Here is a 17041-nt window from a genome sequence, read left to right as displayed (position 1 = left end):
TCACGAACAATTCAAAACATTTCATTTTAAGCAATTCCTTAAAAACATCTGCAATCATTTAAAACAAATACATTTCATATTTAATCATTGTATCTTCATTCAAAATATTTTTATAGTACATTAGATGGTTACTAAAAAACCCTACCTTAAAATACATGGTAAAAAATTCCAGAAGTACTTGCTGATTTTAGGTGCTCACTTTTAGGTACTTCATGAAGGCTTATTCCAGAAAGTGGAAAGTTCACCCTCTGGAAAAGTTAATATTCTTATTTCCAAAAGATGTATCACGTATCACAAATATATAGATAATCTATATATATAGGTTATCTAGAAGACATAATTATCACCTAAAGCTCAAATGATTGCAGATGCTTACTGTTAACACAAAGAGTTTTTGTTGTTGTTGTTTTAAATATGCTCTCCAGTCAAAAGATTCAGTTTAATGCACGGATGTGCACACCTAAGGTGCTACGCTTACTAAAAGGTTCAGTTACTTTGAGATACTAAAAGAGAACAAAAGAATACAGAATATTTCGGTGAATTCTTTGTTTTTCATTAAATCTTTCCTCCTTTACAAGAGGTCTATACATTTACTGACAATGTTTATAAGACAGTGGCATACATGTTTTATTGACCTCTCATGTCTTCATTGCTTGAATCTGATCTGGTAATAAAAAGAAAGAGTTACTCTTAAAAACAAGGAAGATGAATTCTTGCTATATTTAAATATTTGAAAATATAAGCCACTATATTGAGGTTACAGAATTATATGAATTAATAAAAGTGGACAATGCAGCTCTATTTCCAACTTGTTCTTTCATCTACTTTTGAACCTCCTCCATAGTCAAGTAAATTTCCCCCAAGCTGCTAATGAAAAAGCAACAATTTTCATCAGAATTCCATTTTCGCCTTTTTTAGGCATTTCAGCAGACACATTTCAGCGTCCAAGCAACTAAACAAGAACTAAGCTCCTCAACAGCTATGAATTCTAAAGGATTTAAATTTTGCTCCTGCATAATTCACGAGAACATCCTTGCTCTCAATAACCACATTTCTCCATATTGTTGCCTGATTGCTGCTTCTAAATTAAGCTTCCAACACATCCTTATCTAGCATAAATATACTGCATCCCTAGCACAAAATGTGGAAAGCAGCAGACTGCTATATTCAGTATTTGCTAAAGAGAGAAGACAACATCACATTTCCTCTCCAAAAAAAATTAAACGACTATCTATACAGGGGTATGAGAAAAGTACCTAATAAAAGCAYGACTACTGATAAGGAGAGTACATTCATTAAAACAGGTGACTGCTCCTCCACAGAAGCATTCGACACCCCCAGTGTAATTTAGGGAGTGATGGAACTTAGGGCTGTGGTTTCCAAATCCCCATCCCCACAGTACTCTTAGAAAAAAGGGCAGGAAATGGCATGCCAGGAAAATGGCAGTAGAAATTCACTCTTGAAATGCAGAAGAGCAAACAAACAAACCCCCTCCACACTCAAGAGCTCAGTCCATTAAACATATAACTGCCAAACTGTATAAGCTTAAGCAACAATCCAGCTTAAACCCAATCCCCTAAACTTTCTGTAAGGGAGTTCAAAGGAACTTGCTCAGATAAAACTCATGCAGGAATTATTTTAGTTCAGAAAGCAAACAGCTACAATTTTACAAATGAATAAGAGCAGAGCTGGGTAGTGATACTTGAAAAAATATACATTAACAGCTTAATCAAATATTTTCTGACAAAATATTTGGACAATCATTTGAGATCTTTTGACTAGCTTGAAACTATGTACAAATATAACAAATGTTATATTTGTAATGTACAAATATAAGATTCCAAATTTGGACTGAAAGCACTTCAGAAGATTCCTGGAAATCTGCCTTCTGAGATAGGATTCAGAAAGGAAGAAAGCTTGGTAGTAAGCTTTCTGTTTTCCATCATGGAAAGGTTCTACATCGTGGAGGATACACCTTTCCTTCTGTGAGGATGTAGACCACTCCGTAAATACCAATTCTTTGCTAGTTCTCCTTGCTCTGAACGCACAACTAAGCAATTTGSTATTGTGCGATACAGCAATAAGCTCTCTTTCTAATTAGCAGGAAGGCCCCTACGTAGAATGGAGAGTCCCCGGTAGGCGGAGGCAGTGTCAGCCTTGAAGGACGCTGGGTGCCCTTCACTGCCATYAGCAGGAAAGCGGCACTGCGCCGCTCTCACTCCGGAGCAGCACTGACATCTGGCGGCCGCAGCACAGCAGCACGCCCCGAGGCCGCGGAAACTGCCTTCCACACTGGGCTCAGCCTCAAAGCACTCTGCGCCGCCTCACACACACACCATTTAAGCTACATACATTAGACGGGATAAGCTAGAATTAAGGGAGGTCTACCAAAACATCACACTTCACTATTCTATATATCTAGCAGGGCCTGGGAGGACAAGAGAGACCAAGTCTGGATCAATACAACATACTGTAGTACACAGCATCAATACCAAGTTTGTGATTAGAAAAAGTGTACCTAACATATGATCTAATCCAGGTCTGATTGTTTTTAATTAGTTATGAATAACTGCATATGCTAAAACGCATATGAAGTGACTTGTTCTTATTTTGGCTCTAGATTAAAAACTGGAGATGAAAAATTGTATGATTATCCCCACATCCCTTGCTGTTTTTCCAGCCTGCTTATTCGGCATTTCAAGATGCTTAACATTATATAAGCAAAACTGAAACAAGACAGTAAGAGTAATCTCAGAACAGCCTGAACGACCACAAGAATAATCTGAAGCTCATGAGCAGCTTGTATTAATACTGTCTGTAAGAAGCAGCGTTGCGTTGCTCCCAAGAATAAGCGTTACCCTCCACACTCTTGCCAGAGCAACTGACATGATCTTTCTGCTGTGTATGTTTGGGAGGCAAATCAAAGACAAGTATCAGATATAGCAKAAGTACTCACTGTGTGATTTGATCTGATAGCACAAGTGGACAGAAAGAAAACAAAGGAAGTAATAAAGAACAAAAACTTACAAAATGGGAGATTATGATGTTAATAATGACATTAAAATATAGGAAGAAAAAGCGGGATATACCTTGGAGCCAATCCACACCTTCTTGTAATCCTTCTCCTTTGAGAGCATCACTGGCACTAAAAGAAACAATGAAATAACTTCAGAAAACACTGCAAACAAACAAGTTTTAGTGGATTCTTTATATATACACACCCACCCACCCTGTAATTCACAGAATTGAAATGTATCATCAGGTGCAGTTTACTAATATTTTCTTTACATGGAGAAGCAGCTTTTCTAATTACATATTCAATGCACCTCCCCAACAYAGGAGCATCATTCCAACATGTAATCTGTTCTATTTTTGAGTAACCACTCTTGCTTCAAGGTAGGGAAAACATTTCTAAAAGTAGCTGAGGGGCTCCAGAAGAGCTCCTACCTAAGAGAGCCTGTTCCACTGCAGGTGTGCTGAGGTAACACCTGCAGACAAGGCWATAAGGGAGCTTTCCATTACCCACAGCAACAGTGATGAAACCGTCTCTCTTCCTACCCAGCTCTTACACAGAGGGGCTGYTGGAATGTGGGAGGAGAAAGGCGCAGTGTGTACTTCACCCTCACATCTGCCAATGAACTCTGTCAACAGGTATCAAYACGAGACTACACGGAGAAGAGGGAATAATCCAGTTCAATAAGAAAATCTAAGGTTTTAGCAGCATTTAGTTGCTGATATTTCCCTTATAGTTACAATAACTGAACATTTTAACCGAAATCTAAATTCTATAACACATACAAAAAAAAAAAAAAAAAAAAAAAAAAAAAAAAAAGCCCTCCAACTTGTTCTTAAAACTAAAAAACAACAACAACACTAAAATATTAAGTACAACAATACTGTCCAAGTGAATTACACAGGAACAGTTTACCAGGTGGCCTTTCATCCCTATGGGTTTTACTAGGGTGTTTGAAGAGTGGAAGAAAACAATTCAAATAGGTTTTACCATGGGCATTCTGAATCCTGCAGTTCTAACAGCAACACTCTGGTACCTGTTCTGCTCACTTTCCCAGCAATAATAACGGCAACTGTTGTTCCAATCGTGATAATGATTCTGGACTTCATGATAAGTCCTCCATTGCATTATGTGGATTAGAGTTTTCTTTGGATTTTTTTTCCAGTTCAGTCCTATACTGCACTGTTCTTTTAAAACACATTTCTAGAAAGTGCTGTAATGTTACTACTGTTTCCACAAATACAGCCCCTGAACTGGCTAATTTCATTAATGCTATATAATACTGAGTGCATGAGAGTGCAAATCTACACACTAAAAGCAGTAAAAGGGTAGAAGCAGCAATTTACCAGATATGCCAGGGTTTGTCTTTGATGTTTTCTAATGACAATAACTGAGAAACTTTCACAGATGATATTGCATCCCTGAGGTCCATCTTGTTAGCAAAGAACAGAATAGGCAGTCGACGGTGCTTAATATCTAGGCATAAGCAGAAGTAGAACTACCATAACATGTTGCAACACTTGATCTCTGCAAGTAATAAAACTGTCAACAGTAAAAGAGGATATTTTGCTCACCTGTAATTGCAATTCTTGGAGGGCTGTATCCTAACAAGATGCACACTGTGGGGTCTCGTGGCCTCTGATGAAAACTTCAAGAATGCTCCCAAAACTTCTGGCACGTCTTTGAACCTTCCAAGCCCTCTCTCCAACCACCCACCACATATATATTTATATATATTACAYGTTTGYGTGTATATGCATATATTTACACCATGTGTTACATACACACACAGTGTAAATTTCTGGTCAAGTTAGGGAAAAGGAGATCAAACAACTACCTAAAAATATTACCCATAACTGTTTAGTGATGAATGGACAGTTTAAAATGGACAGAAGAGCAATATGTGTTTATTCATACCTGTGCAAGAGTTTTGCATTAGGACAGTCCAAATTATCCTTTAGTATATTGGGCAGTGTCCCTTTTTTTTAAAGTTCATAGAATTAAAACCAAAACGGAACAAAAACAAAACCCACAAACCTTACCCCACCTTCATTCAAACAATGGCTTCTTTTCCAGAAGCTCTTCTCAGCTACAGGCAGGAAGCACCGATCAAACCAAAGACCTTGGATGACTGTTAATTCCTGGCATACTTACACATACAAGAGTTAACATGCTTGGAGATGTCTGAATAAACTAAACAGACCATCCCTGGAAACCCAGGAAAGGCATAAGGCTCTCTGATTACTACAGTAAGACTCAAGAGTCCCTGGAAGGACACAAAGCAAACTCTCCCCAACCTAGTTTTAAGGGACTACACAGATGCATTTAAAAGAACACACTTATACAAGACACTTCATCAAACCTGTGAGCATTTTTCATGTGATAAAAATAAAAGGTGAACTACAGGATCAAATTAAATCTGAGTTTCTCAATCTTCATAGCAAAATAAATTAAAAAAACATGTGATGACAAACTAACCTACAGACTCTTAAAATAGTAAAATTAAAGAACAAGCAAACTCAATTGACAAACAAGTCCCTGAAGAAGTTATTTCATACAGGAAAAAAAGCTAGGACCTTTTCAACTCCCTCTACTCAAACTTCCCACATAATAGGTGAAGATAACACCACAAGAACCTATACTCAGCGGTCATGAGTGCTTACCAAAAGGCTAACGATTTTTTCAACTTTCTTCCCTACCTGAAACTATTTTCTTTTCCTTTTCAATTAAAATGATAAGAGATCATTATAAAATCAATTATTTGTAGAATGTTTTCCATTTAAACAAATAATTTACAGCTCTGATTTATAAAGCAGCCCCAGCTAGCATAACCTCTAACACTACTAATGCAGTACATCAAATTACATTTTGATCACTCCCTCTCACCTGACCACTCCCTGCAAAATCTAGCAAAAACTGATGAAATTTTCTATTTTACTGGCAGATTGCTAAGACTTTCAAATCCAGGGATTGACTCAAGGCTGCTAACCACCATTCAATTAAATTCAAGCTCTTCTTAAGTAAACACACACATTTAACCACTCCAGGAAGCTCGCAAAGGTAGAAATATACACGGGGGATAACCAGGCCGTGTGAGGGAAAGGTAGAACAGTAATGAAAAATAAAAGTATTGCTGAACTTGTAAAATATCTGTAGACTTTGTTAATATCTACTGTAATCAAGCACTACCAGAAGATTCTTCACTGTCTTTGGATCTAGCGTTAAGACCTATTAAAATCCAAAATGATGCAACAGGAGCRCTATAGCTGCATTTCTGCTGGGCTATCCCACAGCAAAAATCCAAAATTGCCCTTTCCTGACTGCAAGGAACTTGCTAGGTGGCCACTACCATGGTTTTTCAGAACTAGATGACACTAYTGTTTCAGAAACAGAAGGGCCCTGTCTTATGAAATCATCATTTATAAGCTATTAATATCTAAACAACAACAAAGAAAACCCCTGTAAGTGTGCATCTCAGCATCTTTAACATCTTCACCTATTGCCCTATAATAAATTAGTTCCTTACTATGAAAGATTTCACTTAATGTGGCTTCCATTTTAGCAGAAGAATTGCCTTTTCACCAACATGGTTGATTCCTGCCTTGTTCCAAAGTTCACTGGCCTGCGGGTAATCTATCTGCAGCCTTTGGCTCACCTTACACTACTCTTTGGGTTTTTTTTTGCCTAACTGTCTTGTTTTCTGCCTGCATTTGAACTGGCCCAAAACTTTGAACATGAMATAAAGAGGGCCCAGTCAGCACACACACAGAGCTATCTACAGCATCTCTGGAATGAACTCATGTATTAYGTGATGTGCATGGAAAATAAAAGCATAGGCTCCTAATTGCCCATATCGCACACTACTATTCTTTGTTACAGACACACAAGCCAGTTTTTCCTTTTCGCCATTTTCTCATCCCAGAAAGTAAGCATATACAAGTGTAAGAAATAAGAGACATTACAGCAAGATTTCACTTTTAAAGTTTCCTGCATGTAGTTTTAGACACCGCTTAGGCAGAGAAACTAAGTTGCTAAACGCCAATTTGAAAGTTACACAATGCTTACAAATACACAATTTAGTTGCAATAATACTGACCACGTGGAAGAAGAAATTGGGACAAAGTCAGCAATTTTCAAAACTTAATAAAAAAAGTATATTAAAAAAACCCGAAAACCAAGCCTCTCTTCATGAATCCTCTCCCATCCCTTTCTATCCCACATCCTTCTGTAGACAGCTAGACCTGATTGGTGCGATGACCCACCACTACACCTGGCYACAATGTAATCAAAACACAAGCAAACAAAGAAAGGCCCCCACACTTCAAAAGCCTAATAATGACAATGAAAAAAACCCTAAAATTTTAGAGAAATTAACAATTATTTTCAAAATTTGTGATATTTGTTAGTGTCTGCATACAAGCACTCCAATTTCTGTAAGTCTCCAAATTTATTTTGCCTCAAAACAACACAAATTTTGGTCTACAGAGATTAGAGACCAATCCAACTCATAATTCACTGACACACAATCCAAGTCTAAATCTGAACAGGTGTGAATAATAGTCAAGTCTGGTATTCATGAATGGCTAAAATATTTGTAAACTATGTAGCATGAAGAATGTGCCAAATAAGGTTTTTTTTCTTAAAACAATATAACAAATATGGAGAGAGAAGGGGGGAAAAAAAAGCCTCCTCACCTGGATGATTCAGAAGGGTGTCAAGCTCTTCTTTGGCCACAACCATTCTTAATTTGTCACTGCTATCAATGACAAAAATAATGGCTTGGCCTTCTCTGCATAATATAAAAAGAGTAAAGAGGCAAATTACAGGTTCTCTTAAAGTTTGGTTAAGAAAACGCTTTAGAAGAAACACCAAAAAGAATAAACAAGCCTGATTTTCCCCCCTCTATTTCCTGTTGTCATTTACCACCAATATTTAAATCTAGGCCTATTCCTGAAATTCAACCTTTTGGTTACCAGCGTAGAAGCATTCTGAGACATGAGGTTGCTTGTTTTTTTTTTTTTTTTTTTTTTTTTTTTTAAGTCCTGTAAGATTCAGTCTATATGGATCCTCCAGAAAACCTTAATTTCCCTACTGAGGCAGAAAATTCATCTCTGAAATGTAACCAACTGCAATGCTGATACGGTAAATATACAAAGAAAACCTCAAGAATTAGTTTTGTATCAAAATCCTTTAGTTCCTAAAGCTAAAACAAGTTTGTTTAGAGAAAGATCAATTAACCTTCATAAAAACGGGACCTCCACAGTCATAACTTYGACAGATGTCTGCACAAACAGTATGGGATTTTTTGTTTTGAGTATCACGTGTGAAAACTTTCAAATTTCAGAATCATTAACACATGTTCCTTGGTGTTATGACAACTGACGCAATACCTATAACTGCTATGCAGCTCAGGATTTCAGGGTATTATTAATATTTTATGACAATGCTCCATTTTGTATTTGAAAGCAAAGTCTAACTGTTCATCTTAATTCACTAAAGAGCCACAAAAAATAATTTTTCATTTGCTTAATACATGTAGATATGTTTCTCCTTCATTTTGCATTTCCAAAYGAGATCATTACTAATGTAGTCTCACCTCTTCAGCACCACGCACCTTCAGCATAATTTGGTAAGAAACAATTCTAGACCTACTGAATAACAGAAATAACTTGATCAGCCTATGATTGCATGGGAAGACCCATTCTGTTTTGAGGCACAGGACAGAAAAACTGTAAACAAAGCTGCATATTAGCTGAGAATGCCTAAACAATTTTCATGAATRTACAACATTTCTACAGAAGTATCAAGAATTCTAGTAAACATACATACCCCAAAATACTGTCACATATTTGCAAAGCTAAGAGCATAAGCATAAGCTTAAAAATCTTTAAGAGAAGCAAACTTTGACAATAACATAGGAGATAGTTTCAAGTTAAAAGGGAGAACAGTTTTAAGTACTCTCAAGCACCTGCTTATACCCAAATATTTGGTAAGATTTAATTGGAATTTTGCAATTGTAAAACTTATTATTGCTTAACTTTATAACCAAAACATAGTACATCTTTATACCTATAKTATGTTTAGCTAAGTTAAAACTGAGATATTTGACTACCGCACTGAATCAGAAAAGTGGATAAAATGCACATTTCACTGCCAGCACTAYCCAAGAAATTCCCTTTTAGAAAAATCATGAACATGATAAAAGCAGTTTATGGCACACAAGGGATAAGTCACTGCAGTTAAATGATTTTAACTAGCATTTTGAGAGCACCTTATGGAAATCAGCCACTGAAATGCAAATTGAGAGATGCATTTGTGAACAATTGTGAACAATTCTGAAAATGTCTTCCTCATACAAGTTGCGTATTAATGCATTTCTATAGCAGAAGATGACAGATCTCAGAGTAAAAGTTACATTGTCACATGAAACAAGCAGCAATGTTAAAATATTCAAGGTAAAGAACTCAAGCTATTTCTATGGAATTCATTGTGCTGTTCACCTTAATTAGGTCAACAACAGGTATTCCTAGAGAATAATAATCAAACAACAAAAATGCTTATTAGAAGTAAATCGGATCAAGTGACGTCTAAATACTATCATATTGGTACTACTTATTGGTAGAAGTACAGTGAATATCCTGCTTATTAAATAACATTTATAGAATATTTAGTTGGGTTCTTGGTTACATATGCCTTATATTCTAAGGCATCTCCCTTCCCTCTTAATCTCAGCCATCAGTTAACATCGTCGGSGTCCTAAATGACACATACCTTTCTATTCTCTATTCTTCCTGTAAGACACCCAGCTTATCACAGGGTTTTTTCTTTCTTCCCTCCCCCCCGCTTCCAAGATGGATTTTTTTTTTTGTTTTAACACATATATCTCATCACCAGTATGTTCAAAATTTGGGTTAGCAAGAAGTCCCTGAAGAACTCTGGTTAACAACATGTCCAAATTTTCATTCTTAAGAAAGAAAAGTTGTGATCATACAGAATGACCCCCTGTGCAACCCAAGTCTTAAGTATTCTCTGAATCACTTCTAACCACTAGGTATTACCATACTTTGATTAAATAACATTTATGTCAGTTAACATGAACAACAATAAATAACAAACAATAAGATAAACAATACGCTTACTTGTAGTAGTGTTCCCAGAGATTTCTGTATCTGCCTTGGCCTGACATATCAAATACTGTGAAAGACAAACTGCAAAAAGAAAAAAAAAAAGTGAATAAAAAGTGAATGAAGCATGGAAACAAAGAACAAAACTGCAAACAAAGTATTATCTGTTACCTTGACAAGAAAAGGAGCAAAGTAAAAACAGAATATAAAACAAAAAAAAATAAAAGGTTGAATTCTAATCAAACAGAAAAGATTCCTAAAGGAACACTAGTACTGTACCTGAAATTGTATCCAGTTTTGTGGTCTTTCTACAGAAAGACTTCACAATAAAAAATGTATAGTGTTTGCRTATTTTCTGCATACAAGAATTAAGTTGGTTATAAAATTACATCAAATATGAAGTAAGCTCTCATTCAGGCTCTTCTTATGACAAGAGTATGTAAYAGATATAATACCTATCAATTTTACATGTCAGCTCAAGGGAAAAACATTTTCTTACAGATCTCTCATCCAATGGGGCATGCTGCTTGGTTTGAAGCCTGACTGTGCCCATTAAAAATATATTGTGAAGTTACAAAACTAAAATATCTAATATTATGTCCTTCAAACACCTTTGTCTCATCACTTCACATTTGTGTATCCTAGCTTTTCTTATAGCTCAGCTTTTGTTCAACTAATAATTTCCTCTTCCCTTTCTTGACCTTTGCCCCTGCCATCTTTATACTTCTGAGGCTGTAAACACTATTTTTTATTTAATTAGATTAGACTGCAATCTCTTCAGAATCTCTCCAGTGACAGTGCTTAATGGAATATGGGCTACTCTCCAAGCAACTATCCCTCTTCAAGCCTCTAAAAGTGCCTGATTCCTAAATTCCTTGGGAAATCAGATGCTCCTGTACACTATCTGCTTTTCCACACACAGTTTTATAGCACCACATAACATTAAACATGTTCTAACACTACCACTCCTGAATGCCACTATTAGGACACCTGGATACTACACTAGTTCAAACAGCAAACTGAATGACATTCCTGACACCACCACACATTATACTCAATAGCATCACACTGAAAGAGAAAAATAAGTCCAACTACATGTATATTCAGGCTTATTGTTAAAATAAACAAATTAAAGAGGCCATATTACCTGGATGTCTTGAATTTCTCTATACTGAACCCTATTGTTGGAACTATGTCCTGAGTTTGAGCCTTTAAAAAAAAAAAAAGTAAATACTTTAAACTCAAGCTASTAAACATTAAATATAGACATCTATGCAAAAGCATGAATACATTATACATCTTTCCCCCCACTCCCCACCACATTCAGTGCATTCAGTGCAATACAAACTTTCTAGAAATCTAGATACTGTGTATTAAAGAAGTTACCAGAAAAGTACCATAATTCAAAATCAAAGTCTGGTACTTTTTAGATTAAAAAAGGGGGAGATACTACTAGATAAAACCTAAGAGTGGAAGACATTTCAGTTTTAAAACTCCTGCCTTTCACACTAGAATTGTTGTGTACACATGCATATACTACCTATGAAATAAATATGAGATATGTTAATATGGAACATGATAGCCTGAAGAGTTACCACTGACATCCAAGTATTTTTGCACTCTGAAGATGACAGYTTTGTTTGGGTTGACACTGTGAAGTATCCCAAGCTTCTTAGAGAAAAGGGACATAGGTCTATCAATACACTAGATTTGCCTTACTCAAACCAAAAGGAATCCATCTGACACTGGAAAGCAAACAGCAGAGATAACACAATGGCCTCATTGTAGAGATCTATAAAAACTATCAGATCACTAGAGGAAATCATCATTTACCAGAAAGGAAGGCCAAAAGATACAGCTTTACTAATAGATGCGACTCAGAACTAGGCTTACTGTTGTGCCAGCAAACCAGCTCATCAGCCACGTTGGTACAACAAAACAACTTCTTTAAGGAGCAAAGATACAAAGCAGGGAGAAAATGCACATTCCACAGATTATATAAAGCTGCCTGACAAAGTATCATAAAATCCCTTTTATAGACTTTCTACAGCCTCTTATTACAAGGACTATCTATGTGTCTTCCTCCTCCTCATACACAACTGAAACAAGCTTAGTTTGTTTCATTGCAGCTTCATCACAAGAAAAAGTAGTTCAGGAATCATAATCAGCTTTGTCAGCAGTTCTTGTCTTCAAGTGACAATTTTGTGCGAAGTAAAAGAGGTGCTATTTCTTTAACATTTATTTCAAACTTATTTATCAGACCTGACAGAGGTAACTGCAAACAGATGGAGAATAAAATGGAAGCACACACTGATTGCCAGTTAACTAATGTATCACTCCCAAGGCCAAGAAGCAGTTCTTAGGAACATCAAGTTGCAAGGGTGGGACTTACACAAATAGTATGCAAAGTGACCTTCCTAGAACAACAGATTAATTGAAAATACTCAGAAATAAATACCCATGATTTGCAGTAACGAAAGTATGTTTTTTTTCTTTACTTGAATAATTCTCTTGGGACCTTCTCCTATACCCATCATTGTGATAAATCTTTAAATATTCAACCCTAGCTCTGAATCTTTTGCTGTTTAATGCACGACACAAAACTTTGCTATAATCAAGGTTTTGAAAAGATATAATACATATATATAAATATATATATGTATATTATTTGCCCAATTCAAATTGTATCTTTTCCTTGATCAACTAGCAACAGATAGTTTTATAAATCTATTTAGTTTTCAGTAGAAGAATAATTCTTAGGAAGTGAACAGTAGCAGGCTCTCCAACTAAAGTTCCAGTTTTAAACTATGTCCATGGGTACTCTACAGACAAATAAATAAAATAAAAATGAAAGTTAATGAACAAAAGCTGCATCCTCCTACAAACAGTAAAATTTAACAGTCTCTCAAATGCATATAATGGAGAGAAACAAGCCTCTGTCTCTGGGCATGGCCTCAGAAATTGATCTAYTCTCATTCTTTAAGCAATTTTAATTGTTAAAATAGTTCCTTAAAAGCAAGGTAATGCTACTTTATATTTTGCTCAAGATCTGCAAGTGTAACCAATACTGCTTTGAAAGATATCCTACTCTCAAAATGTTGAATTCAATTTGTATCTCTCACTATTTTCTATTTTATTTTTATTATATACTAATTACATTTTGGTAAGACCTTATAGCAAATGRTAATAAATACAGACAAGGACAGGTTGTTATACAACTGCATTCATCTAATGTTTGGCACATATATTGTAATTGCAAATCCATACCATTTAAGTGACTTAAGAAAGTTCCAGACCCKAATTTCAGCCATCATAAACCCTTCCTTATTGTGCAATCTTAAAAAGACTACCACATTAGCRATGTTGGTTTTAGTTTTCATAATATGCATGTACATGCTTACATGTAGCTTTAGTTAATTCAGAACTCTATTCATTTTTTCTACTGCATGAAATAAATAAAAAGCCAAAAAATCAGCACTTGTCCATAGTCAGATTTAGTGTATAAGCATGTAAAAACGGTTGAAACAAGCATCAACTCTGCAGCAAGAAAGTTAGCAGGGAATTAAGCAGGTTACTCACATTTGAAGGTTTTAATTTATTTATAATTGTCGTTTTGCCACTGTTGTCCAAACCAAGGCACAAAACATGAACTTCCTTCTTCTTCAGCCCAAGCCATCCTGCTAGCTTGTCAAACAATCCCATAATTCTTGCCCAAATACGCAGAAATCACCTGTTCAGAAGATGAGAGAAGGAAATAACCATTCAAAAACTGTTCTAAGTGCAGCGGTGCTGGCACAGTAGGTGGGCATGTGTTAAGAAGTCCTTAAACTTTTAAAAGAGGGGTATAAATAAGACACTGTCTGAACACTGCCACAGCAGGCTTGCCTGGTACACTAAGTAAATGGAGCATAAGCGGATTATAGCGAAGAAGCCTTGAGACAAAAGTAGATTGTCTGTTTATAGCCTTGTCTATATAACCAATGTCCTTGAGGCACTGGGCAACAGTATTGGCATCCCTCTAAGCATTCCAAATAACAGCACAACTATGACATCTCCTTACCAACCACTGAAAACGAGAGGGGAGAAAAAAAGAGAAAAAAAAAAAAAAAAAAAAAAGCAATTGCATTTTTGTTCAAAGTGTCAGAAATAGTTATAACTTAGAAAACAAAACAACACAGTATTTGCCTTTTTTAAGCACCTGCTAAGTGATGTACTGTAATAAAATCTGGTCTGTCAATTCAACTGAAACAGCTAATTGTACCAGCTTTGCTGATATTAACACATACAAATTAGGTACTCGCTCACTCAAAGTAGAATCTGCTTATAACAGATTCAAGGGATACGAGGCTAGACAACGTAACACTCAGCTGCAGGTCAGGTAGAAGCCAAACTGCTATTCCTGCCCAGAAGCTGTCTGACTGAAGCTACCCGGCAGCAACACACGGGAGGGAGCTCACTCCAATGATTGTGCTCTCTTACAATACCTAACTGAGCACGGTTTGCAAGAACAACTCTTGTCCATTCTAAATGATTAGCGCTGAGAATACCTTAAACAATCATATAGCTGAAAACAAAGATTTGCATCACACTCAATGAAATATTGCTAGAAGAATTGTGGTTTTTTTTTTTTTTTTTAATTGAAACACACTCTCCTCTGCACAACTAAGACTGTGAACTATATTCTAGAGGATAAAACATCTCCAGGACACAAATATTTTATTACCAAATTTTCAATAGGAAATGCTGACTTTCATTGTACCTTCCTCTAAGCTGATTTGTGACAGCCTGTAATGGGGAGATCACTCAACTATTAAATGGCTGAGCAAAAACGTATTTCAAAAAAATAAAAGAAGTGCCGAAGCATTACAAGTTTTTGACTAGAAGCACTGCTAATGTCTTCAGAAATGGCTTCTTTTTTTTTTTCCCTCTTCTTTTTTTTTGCTAATCAAAAGTTGATGACAACAGAATATCCTGAATGTAGCAGGAAGACTTCTGAAAGAACAGAGATTACAGTTCATTTTCCTAGGCCCAAACACACTAGGCTATGCATAACATCACTTTCTCTCTCAATGAATCAAAGTAACTCAAGAAAAAAGGGGGTAAATAGTGACCTGAAGGGAGCATGGCATCTCCCTGATCTCTTAAGTTCATCCACTATATTGAGGGTTGAGATGAAAAGAGGCCACCATATAGGGAAGGAGTGAATCTTGCAGACACTCTTCAATAGAAGAGCAAAAAAATTGGATGCTTCTTGTTCACATTTGTGAATATTTGTTGGATGCTTCTAGGTCACATTTAAAACCCAAGCCCAAAATACATTCTCCAGAAACACTTTCTAGCAACACATYAACTACAGTCATTTTCCTAAAAAACTCTTATAACAAATGCCAAGACRAAAAATTACTTTGGATTTGTTAGCCCTCTCCTCAGCTAAAAMTGAGTTACAGGTGAAAAGATCAGCTCCCTGGAACAAATGAAACATATTCAATTCAAAAGGCAAGCATTTGAGAAAGCAATTTAGATGAAACATAGGAATTTCAATAGAAACCAGATTTGCATTGAGCTGACATGACAGGTGATGCTGTCAYTGAGGTAACTTGCATCTAAGTACATAAGATTCTTTTCTCGCCAACTACTACTTAAGCTATGACAGTAAATATTGTATAATGCTAGGTTCATTCTTAAATTATTTGAAATAGTTTGCTAAAATACCTTGTTCCCGAACTCCATGAATCGACATCAGAGCCTACACTCTACATCAAGTCTCTTTGAGGCATCAACGATTGATATTCACCGTGACTAACCAGGCTGTGAAACTCTCAAGGAAGACAAGCTGCTCACATAGGCACTTCTTAGTAAAGCAGTGACTAACCAGGCTGTGCAACAGCCTCAGGTGACACACAGTCCTGCAGAGGCTCCAGGAATGGAGGCCCGAGCTCTGCCACCTCTTTTCCATAACTACCGAGCCCTGCATCGCAGCCCACCTCCCTGGTTATCAGCGGGAAGCATGTGCTATCCAAAGGGGGTACCTGGAGTTTTCAAGTGATCAGGCCAGGCAGTCTTTARAGATGCCATTCCAAACTCCGCTGAGTTGGATTGCCTAAATTATCCAGGTGATTTATAACTATTTACACTAAACGCTGAGATACCAGAGCTGCCCAGGCCACCCTAAAGAGGCCCTTTAAGATTAGTACTATCTAAAACTCCAACTACTGGGGTCCTTTTGACCCACCACTCTCACAGCAAGCGAGAGAGCAGCCCTGCGCCCGCCAGGCTCTGAGCGAGACCCGGAGTCGGAAAGACCCCGGGGCGCCAAGGGCGGGCGAGCCGGCTGCTGAGCTCGGCCTGCAGGAGGGGCCTCCCCGCCGCAGCGGCGGCTCCGAAGCCTCCGGGGAGGACGAGCAGCCCCGGGCCGGCAGCGGAGGGTTGCGGGGAAGGAGGGCAGAGCTCCGCGCGCACGGAGCCCGCAGCCGCAGCACGCACCTCGACCCGCAAGATGCCACCCAGCCCGGCCCCAACCGCCACCAACCGCCGCCGCTCGCGCCGTTACCGGGGAAATCCCCGCCCCCTCGCCAAGCCCCGCCCCCGCCCGCCTCCGCCGCCGCAGCCTCGCCTCTTCCGCCGGACTCGCCCTCAGCCGGAGCTCCGCCCCGTTCCCGCCGAGCCCCGCCCCTCTGGTTGAGGCCCCGCCCCCTGGCGCGGGCCCCAACGGTCACGTTGCGGGCGGCGGCCGGCCAGCGGTTAACGGCCAGCGGCGGCCGCTCGGGAGGCGCGTTGCCGCACACGGGCTGCGTGCGCGCATCCAGCGCATACGCAAGGGCTTCTCTGGGCTGCTTTCCTTTGTAGCAGAGCTACAGCGGGAGCGCTCAGATTAGTCAGCTTGGTGATTACTGTTAATTGTGCA

General features: G+C 37.9%; 1 protein-coding gene across 2 annotated transcripts; it reads right to left on the bottom strand.

Moving 5' to 3' along the window:
* Positions 1-328: 328 nt before the first annotated feature.
* ARL6 (ADP ribosylation factor like GTPase 6) lies at positions 329-16649 on the bottom strand. 2 transcript variants are annotated; one of them, XM_026038551.1, is made up of 8 exons: positions 16621-16649; positions 13717-13867; positions 11285-11346; positions 10153-10221; positions 7708-7802; positions 4360-4489; positions 3090-3145; positions 329-664 (listed from the first exon to the last, which is right to left on the bottom strand). In XM_026038551.1, the coding sequence occupies exons 2-8, from the start codon at positions 13837-13839 to the stop codon at positions 639-641; spliced, it is 561 nt and encodes a 186-aa protein (XP_025894336.1). In that variant the 5' UTR covers positions 13840-13867; positions 16621-16649; the 3' UTR covers positions 329-638. The 2 variants fall into 2 exon arrangements, with proteins under 2 accessions (XP_025894336.1, XP_025894337.1); XM_026038552.1 differs by having other exon boundaries at positions 7708-7769.
* Positions 16650-17041: the final 392 nt, after the last annotated feature.

This window comes from Nothoprocta perdicaria, unplaced genomic scaffold (assembly GCF_003342845.1).
Source record: "Nothoprocta perdicaria isolate Ctin4 unplaced genomic scaffold, notPer1 scaffold_212, whole genome shotgun sequence".
In the NCBI taxonomy this organism is placed as follows: Eukaryota; Metazoa; Chordata; class Aves; order Tinamiformes; family Tinamidae; genus Nothoprocta; species Nothoprocta perdicaria.
The sequence above is the reverse complement of the archived record's forward strand: the minus strand, read 5'-3'. Positions and strand labels throughout refer to the sequence as shown.

What these genes read in the sequence shown, in the direction of transcription:
- ARL6 (XM_026038551.1), bottom strand. Translation starts at nt 13,839, where the DNA reads ATGGGATTGTTTGACAAGCTAGCAGGATGGCTTGGGCTGAAGAAGAAG. An exon ending in CACCCTTCTGAATCATCCAG is followed by an intron (nt 4,490 to 7,707) that starts GTGAGGAGGCTT and finishes GCTTATGCCTAG; the next exon opens with ATATTAAGCACCGTCGACTG. An exon ending in GACAAACCCTGGCATATCTG is followed by an intron (nt 3,146 to 4,359) that starts GTAAATTGCTGC and finishes TGTTTCTTTTAG; the next exon opens with TGCCAGTGATGCTCTCAAAG.